This window comes from Halyomorpha halys, unplaced genomic scaffold, assembly GCF_000696795.3.
Source record: "Halyomorpha halys isolate HHAL.00 unplaced genomic scaffold, Hhal_1.1 Scaffold385.1, whole genome shotgun sequence".
NCBI lineage: Eukaryota > Metazoa > Arthropoda > Insecta > Hemiptera > Pentatomidae > Halyomorpha > Halyomorpha halys.
Window position 1 is genome coordinate 433,715 of NW_027112337.1, and position 8,953 is coordinate 442,667.

At 33.1% G+C, this 8,953-nt stretch overlaps 1 protein-coding gene across 1 annotated transcript in view; it reads right to left on the bottom strand.

The window, feature by feature from the left end:
• The window catches only part of LOC106682032 (dynein axonemal heavy chain 1), a 236,643-nt gene that overhangs the window by 127,672 nt on the left and 100,018 nt on the right, over positions 1-8,953 (bottom strand). The window contains exons 45-50 of the mRNA XM_067050254.1: positions 8,108-8,213; positions 7,873-8,004; positions 6,223-6,346; positions 5,391-5,521; positions 2,088-2,193; positions 1,439-1,593 (exon numbers count right to left, since the gene is read on the bottom strand). Coding sequence (XP_066906355.1) covers positions 1,439-1,593; positions 2,088-2,193; positions 5,391-5,521; positions 6,223-6,346; positions 7,873-8,004; positions 8,108-8,213 — 754 coding nt within the window. The remainder of the gene's footprint in view (positions 1-1,438; positions 1,594-2,087; positions 2,194-5,390; positions 5,522-6,222; positions 6,347-7,872; positions 8,005-8,107; positions 8,214-8,953) is intronic.

The following is an 8,953-nucleotide window of genomic DNA, read 5'->3' on the forward strand; positions in this document are numbered from 1 at the left end:
ATATGAATTGCGTAAATATAATTAGAATAAGATCGTATAGGGCCTTAGTTAAGATTGTTCTTTTTAATTTGCAATTACATTAAGTAAAATTGTATTTAAATAAACATCAAAACACATGAAATTGCTGGTGTGGTTTGGTGTTGTGAATATTAAATTAATTTTAACCTCACAATTTAATTATATAACAATATACACATTAAAAAAAAATAAAATGATACAATTAATCATAGTTCTTTATCAATTAATTTAGTGAAATATGATTTAGCTTTTTTTTATCAGATTTTGAGAAAAGTTTGACTCGTTAAGAATTATTAGGAATATAGATAGTATGCACTCAAAATGAAGCTTGTATCATTGCATCATCAATCTACACATTCATGATTGAACTGTTCAAAGATCAAATTGATTGTCTCCCTAATTTGGTGATGAATAGTGGCTGGTTCTTATGAGAAACTGAAGGACTGCCGACAAAGGTCATTCTAGATGTTTTTTTTTGTTTTTTTGTTGTTTTTTTTACGAGGGTCGGTGGAAATCTTCAAAAGACACGGATAGGCCCGTACTTATCCGTGTGTGGGATTCTTACCCACTAAAACCACCGCCCTACACCTGTTTCTCACCCTCCACGGGACCGCCGCTAGGCATTACATCATGGGGGTGATTGGCTGAGTGCCGCCTCATTGTTTTAGGCTATCTTCTGGTTCGCCTATCTCTCTCTTCGTTCCTTAACTTCTGCATCACCTGTGCAGCAAATCGTTGGCCTGCCATCCAATAATCTTTGTTAAGCAGCATAATATTGACAATATTATCTGCAGTTGGGTATGAGCCGCAAACAAGTCTTTCTTCTTGAAAGCGGTGACAGAAGAAGAAAACGTGCTCCGCACTCTCTTCCGTTTCTGGGCACAATGGACATTCTCAAGTCTCATCGAGCTTAAACCTATACTGATAGGCTCGGAAGCAACCATGCCCTGTGATAAACTGGGTGATATAGTAATCTACTTCCCCGTGGTTCCTATTCACCCAGGCCTCGATGTTGGGCACCAGCCTGTGCGTCTTCCACTGAATGCCATATTCCAGCGACGTTGCCATTTTCTAATTGTCTCCTTTCTTAATTCGTCTCTTGGAATATAGTCAGCACTATTATAAGAGCGGCTCCTCTCATCTGCGATCAGCTCAATCGGTGGCATCCTGGCCACCACGCAAGCAGCTTCGTATGAGAATTTTGAAGAACATTCTAGATGTGTGTGTGTGTGTCTATATATATATCGATATATCGACGTCTTAATAAATTTACCTGCAATGGGACATCAATAGTTAAAATATAAGCTAGAATGATTAACACTTAACTGTGGTTCCTAGGCACTATTACTAGATTCAAGCATCATAGACTAATCGTGAACTTAATACAGATGTCTGAATAAACTGATATGGCAATATATACCTTTACTGCCTTCAGTTTCAAAAATAGAGCTAATGCCCTTGCCAAAATAACCATTGCAGGTTGGGGCTTTCTAGTACCAACTAGTTGCAGAAGTGCCTTTGATTTTATCTTCAAAAGAGGGGCCGACGCGATGCGAAATGTTTTCCTCTCATCTCCTGAAAATAAATAAAACGAATAAATGGTTTTTGAGTTCATTGATTTAAGGAAATATATGTATAACTATATATTCTTTTTAAAGAATATAGACATGTACCATCGGTTCTTCCCCAGCTCTGGGAAAAAAAGATCCACCCCGAAAAACAATACATTTTGAGGCATATTGCTGGTGTATTGTTATTTGTTAAAATCTATCAACTAATACTCAAACGTCAGGAAATATTAAATAGTGCTGTGGGTATCCCTGCAGCCAACTGCCAAAGCTCCCTCGGACCACCGGTTGGGAACCACAGATTTATATAATTTTAAACAATTCGTAGAATAGAACTAAGAAATAATCTAGGAAAATTTTAGTAAGTATTATTATAATTTGGATGAAGGAAATAATCATTGAAGTCACTGAGATACTCTCCTTTATATGATCACTTATTATAAGTAATTATATTGTATATTATATATAATAAATTCATTTATAAAAGAAAAAAATACTCACGTAAAGCTTCATTTATTTGAGACCTAAGTTGTTTCATTTTAATAAGTACCGCTCTTATTATCCTTTCTATGATTCTGACATATTTGAAAGCCCTTAAACCTTCAATCTACATATTAAAAAAAAATTAGATATGATTTTAAAAATAATAAAATAAAATAAAACAATGAGTATGACTTTGCCATATACTTGTCATGACAATCTTTCAGACTTATTAGAAAATGGTATTGCATTATTTGTAATAGGCGTGCCACACCGATTTGAAAAAATGCATTGAGTAAAATAGCTATTGGAATTCCCCCAATTTCGATCGATTAGGTTAATATTTGTGCAAACCAGTGTGAAAAATTATTAATTCATAATTTGTTTCAATATAGACAAAGATTCAGGTATTGAGAAGGATATGGGGAGGAGTCTCGGAGAATGGAATTTGGAGAAGAAGAAGAAACGTTGAACGGATGGATCTGTTCGGGGAACTCAACATCCTGGCTTTAGTCTAAAGATCAAGAAGAAGATGGTTAGTACACATTGAGAGGATGCCCGATGAAAGGGTACCCAAAAATATGGTTTATGACCAAAAAGAGGAAAAACTGAAAATAGGACATCCCCCGATCAGATGTCTGAACGATGTGGAGGAGGATTTGAAGCTTTTAAATGTTGAAAGATGGGAAGAGAATGCAAGAGATCGTGTAGATTGGTTGGCTGTGGTGTAGGAAGCCCGGGTTCTGTAGGACCGTAACAATAATAATAATAGATAAAGATTCATGTTAGTGTGAATATAATTAGTAAAACCGGTGGTTGAGACAATGAATTATAAAAACGCCGTGTAAGCCTACAATCGCTACTGTCCGTACAAAAACTTAATACCCTTGTTACTATACCTAGGCTGTTCTCAACACAAGCTGTAAAAATCGACTTACCAGGAGATTTCTAATTAATATATCGTTACTCAAAATACCAAAAACATTATAAAAAAACTATACACAGCTGAAATGCAGTTGTAATCCAATAGAAGTTTCATAGGGATAGCTAGAGATATGATAACATTATATAACTAATGTCCCATAATGTTATATAACCAGAAGTCCCGCAAGTAAACTGTACAAAACCATACAAAAGATCTTTACTGCATTATTGATAGTAAGATGGCTTAGTGAAACCTAGGTTAGGCACACACCTCTTTACTCTGCATCCCATTGAGAATAGTCAAGGTTAAAATGTATTCCGTGAGATTTATTGTGAAGAGAAAGTGCAATCACACCCATGAGGTGTTTACATCTTCAAATTCCGCAGTTTGGTTGCTATGGCGTCGTAAATCAAAATGGCCACTACATGAGATATGTGCTCACTAAATTGAGAAAGCTCCTTTCTTGGTACTCATACGCAAATTTAGCACTGAACATTTTGTATTGTACACGAAACTAAGATAAAATTTAGTCCTAATCATTTTTGTCATATCTTCAACCGTTTGTGTGTCGATAGACCATAAAATATGTCATCACCTGTTTAATATATACGCATACTGATTTTTTGGGATTCTTTTTTAAGAATAGGTAGGTACAGTTGCACAAAATCTATTTATTGTAAGCCACATAATAGTAGTAGTGTCAGGTTCTTCAATTCAAATTGCGCAATTTGGTATTTACCACATAGTATATCTTCTTATTAAATGAAAAATAACTCCTCCTAGAATGTCCATACGTGAAATGTTTACATAACATTCAGTGGTAGCAGCATGGTAACGCGTCAGTCAACCAATCCATGGGTTGTAGGATCAAATCCCCGTCCCACCTGGGATTTTTTCAAGCACAAAATAATGGAAAACTCACTGACATCCTCCCCCCGGGCATTTGTGAGGTCCGTTAGCCAATGGGTGGCACTCACAACAAATTGGCGTGGAAGTGACGAACCCACCCTGCGAAACCACGTCAAGAATCGCGCGATGTATTTCCTAATACTGGGAATATTACATCCTAATATTGGGAAATACATCGCGCGAGGACTTAGGCCTCCATGGTCTGTTGCCCGTAGAATAATAATAATAATAATTCGTGTATAAAAAGATGTTTATCAAGGAATCTTCCTCTCATCTGATTTCTGTATCACCTTATTGAATCCAGCCTTAGTCCGTCCTGAATGTTTGCAGGATCCATTATTCATCTCTAAACTGTTTTTCTTGGTGTCTTCTCTATACCACCACAATATATTTATTCTCAGGAACCATTTTCCCTAGCTCATTATTTTCCCTAGCGGCTACTCAATGCTTTGATGTTTTTCTAGAATAATTTTGTACTATCACTAAGATCCTGGTTTAAATTATTTTTGTATTCTTCTTTAAGACATGTTTGCCAATTTTACCCCTTTTTTTTTTTATTCAAACGACTCCTTGCCTACCAGCTTCTGGGGGATTATTGCAACCATGCCACTTTGTTTTTACTAAATTACACTTTTAATTCTTCGCCTCCCCATGTAGTACGCTTGCCTTTTGTAGATATCCGCGTCACTCAGTAAAGTGGGCCGAAAATGCACAATATCAAAATTTCAAAATCTGGTGCAAAGTGACTCACTTTTACTGTTTCGTAAAACTATTAGTCAAGTTTTCATATCAGTATAATCTGGGGATAGCATTGATATATATAAGTTACGGTCTGAGTCATCTGTTACTTCGCTGTCACCTTGCTGAGAATAGCTGATCGAATGCATATAAAGAGATGTAACGAACAGAATAAAGCTAGTATTCTACAGCAGTCCAAGCGAGTCAGATCTTCTTCCTTTTTCTATTTCTTTTTTTTTTTTTTTTAATTTTGGCTTTCACCGATACTTAAGTTAAACCGATGCTTAACAAACTACAACAATAAAAGGTGAACGGGTTTCCTTACCAACAATATGCATAGAATATTTAACAAAAAAACAAAACAATTTACATGAATTATGTTCAGTGGTGAAAACACAATAAAGGATGATAATTCAACATAAACTATTTTTATTCCAGAATATTTTTTTTTTGGAAAATGTCCAAGTTGCTTATAACCACTATTCTATCTCCTTCCCTTTATTCCATCCCGATTTCTAGTAGTGCTTTGAGACTGATTTTTTAAAATATAGTACCTTTCTTCTACCAATAAGGAATATTTAAACCAATTACTAACATAAGTCTTGGCAGTCAAATTCCAGTACTTCACTTTTTTAGAATATAATTCGTTCAAGTATTTAGTGAGAATATTTTAAGAGAAATTATTATGAATCTCCTCCCAATAAATCCATTCCACATTTTAAAGTACAACATACTGTGGTTAAAGTACTTACCTTGAAGAGTTTGAACAGAATCCTTAATTTTGCTAAAACCTTTATTAACATTTTTACATATTTGCTCCTATAACGGATTTCCTGCACTGCATATACCATGTAATCTATTGGAGATCTTAGTATTGCTACGCCTGAAAAATAAACATGCATTAATTAATATGGCAATCCATGATAATGGCATATTTATATGGATTTCATACTGCAAGTGAATGAGTATGCTAAATTATTAGTGCTGGAATAATTTGTAATAGACTGTTGACCATAAAATGAACCCCCCCCCCCCCCCAAAGAACCAACATAATACAGAAAATAAAAAAATTAAAGGAAATATGCTTTCCAATTGACACACAAATATGATATTACATATAACCAAATAAAATCAAATAAACAATAACTTCCTATTATTATAAAAATGTGTGTTATAAAATCAATAAAATGTTTACACAAACCATAAGGATCCTTTCTCTAACTAAAGAAATAATAATAAAGCATGGAAAAGAAAATGCTTAAATATAATAAATTTTAACCTCAATATTATAGAATAAACAAAAACAAAAAAATAATTAACTCACTAATATTATGCGAAAGGTACCTTTTTGTTTGGTAATTAAAAAGTATCTCTTTTAAATGTTTTTTTTTCTTTTTTTTTACGTATGTTACTTTTCAAATAATTAATAAATAATAATCTTATCTAGCTTATTGTTTATAACAAAAATAATTTGTGGGACCCCATCTCTAATTTGGAGGGCCCCCATATCGTTTGAAAAAGGCTAACATAACCTAGGTATGTTAGTTATCCAAGATATTAAAATTCGAAATTCAATGAATATACCTTTACTATATTTACGTATTTCTTCTTGTACTTGATTAGTTCGTGATATTAAGAGCACTAAATACGTCTTCAAAAATCCAAGATACGTCGATGGTAGGATCTGTATTATTCTGCAGGGACGATTCTGTAAATAGTATATAATATATATTCCGAAGATATTTTTGTTCCATTATAAAGATAGTTATATAGAAAGTTTATTTGTTAAAGAAAGCTCTTGTACAAATGGTGGAATAAATAATAGTTAGAATTTATATATCACTTTTAGAGTTTGTCAATTCCAATTTAAAATGAAATATTAAGAACAAAAAAAATCAGGGATCGTGATCAATTTTGAACTTATGAACACAATGTTAAAACAGGAGATCAATTTCGTATTTATATACACATCATATTATATTAAATTTATACAGATTGATAAATACACTATAGATTATATAAAGTATGGAGAGACTGATTTATACATACAATATGAAAAATTAAGAACAAAATAAAAAATTTAAAAAAAGAAGAAAATCCTGAAAATTAATTTTGTAGTTATGTACGCTTTTATCTATAATATAAAAAAATTAGACTGATTGATATATACGCTGGCTATGTTCGTAATATACTTTGTTAGTTTACAAATACTGTCAGTATGAAGCATTGTTTTTATGTTCTGGTGATCACAATTTCAAGTTAGATATTGCCTAAGACATCACTGGTTTGCTTGAATGAAAGAAATGGACGTATTAAAAAGATAGTACGATATTTCAATCGCAGCAGTAACTAGTACCAAATATTTATTATTACTTTAAAAAATGTGAATTATTGTGAATAAACATTCAAATATTTATTTTAATAACGATAATTGCTATATTTATTATTCAGCTGGGGAGAATAGGGAAAATTAACGAACCCTGTAACATCAACTAATCAATTTCTAACAGTCTATAACACAAACTGTTACAATAGTGTGTTACTGCTTCACAATATTATTAGTCTGGAATTGTTTGTCCAACAACTTTAATTTTAATTTATTTTTAAAGGATGGCCTCGGTTATAAAAATATTTTTGACAGTGATATTAAAATTGATTTAGAATTTTAAAGTATATAAATTCAGAAGAAAAAAGAATGGAAGTTTGGGCAACCGATTTGAACATAATTAATATCAAAAGACAAATTGATTTACTATGATTGATCCAGCCATCTTAAAATATTTCCTCAAAAAAGAAAATAGTTAATTATTATTTAACATATTTTGGAAAACAAAACTTTGGTCATGTTTTCACTTGATCCCTTCCAAATATTTCGAACATTTAATATGCTTCAAATTGTTCTATATATTGCTTCATGTGCCTTATTTTTACAAACAATGGTCCTCAGATGTAGATTTTATGAGACAACAGCCACTGAGTTGTTTTTTAATTCTTCGTATCTTAAAGTTATTCACGAAAAAATATTGGTAGGCATGTTTTATTTATGTATCAAACATTTAAGTTCTCACACACATATGAGTCGTTATCCTTCGTACTTGCTGGAGGTATGAAAAGTGCCAGGCGCATCCATAAATATTGCTATATAGGTACTAATGCTGACATTTTAAAATTATTAGTAATTGTTAATATTCATATACGCCCTTCATTATAAAAATATTGAATGCTGAAATATACCTTGCCGTAAACTTCCCCAAATGAAAGGGCTTTTTGATGAATAGCAGAACAAGCTTTAGCAACGTTATCGACAATTTCAGGAAACATCCTCAGCCGTTTAGGGCCGTACTTGAAAAAGGAGTGAGCTACACTCTGTAAAAGATTTAAACGCATTAGATATAATAAAAAGATAAAGCATTAGTTTAATTATTATTAATTGCAAAATCAAATTGAAAATACGAGGTTTTTGGATTACCTTTAGACCCTCCGTACTTCTAAAGTCACTTATATAATCGATAGTGGACCGTTCGACCAATGTTGGAAATTTACGTATCCTTGATCTGAAGCGAGGTCCAGTAGGGCTAAAATGAGAAAATTAGTTAGCACTCAGTTCATAAAATATACCTATTCCTCGTCAATACTCCATAAGTAAAATAAATAAATGCCATAGAATTTAACTAGAACTTGCTTATTATAAATGCTTATACCAGTAACTTAGTGGCGAGAACATTATACTATTTTTTGTTCGTTATACATATATATGTATTAAATGTAGAGTCATTACCGTGTTTATTCTTCATGTATTTAGTAACTATTATATAGCAATTGAATTGTTTTTCGCTTAAAATAATAAAACGATTGTCAATTGTATTACATGAGCTTAAGTGTATTCACAATCACAAAAAGCCAAAAAGTAGCTTTCTATTAAGTCAGATTTTTTCAGAGACCCCACTCCGGCCTAAACGAATTCAAATTTATTTCTCGGAGTGTAAGGATAACCATGGCACTGGCACATGAGGTCGAGGACACAAGATTTCCAACCACTATTGCTTGAATCACAGGTAGAATTTTATCTGAGCCTAGATCCGAGGCTGCTCTTGAACAGGCGCAATGTTTTTATCTTGCGTGTATATTATGATCATGGAGGATTAGATCTAGAGGGAACTGCCAGCCAAGTAAATGGTGGTGAAGATTAGAGGAGGCAGGAATCTTTCACCATCTTAAGGGGCCTCTACACGTTGGCCGAGCCATGGCGAACTCATACATACGCGAGCATGTGGATGGGTGGCTTGGCTTGGTTGGCCTAGGCTCGTTGCCGAGC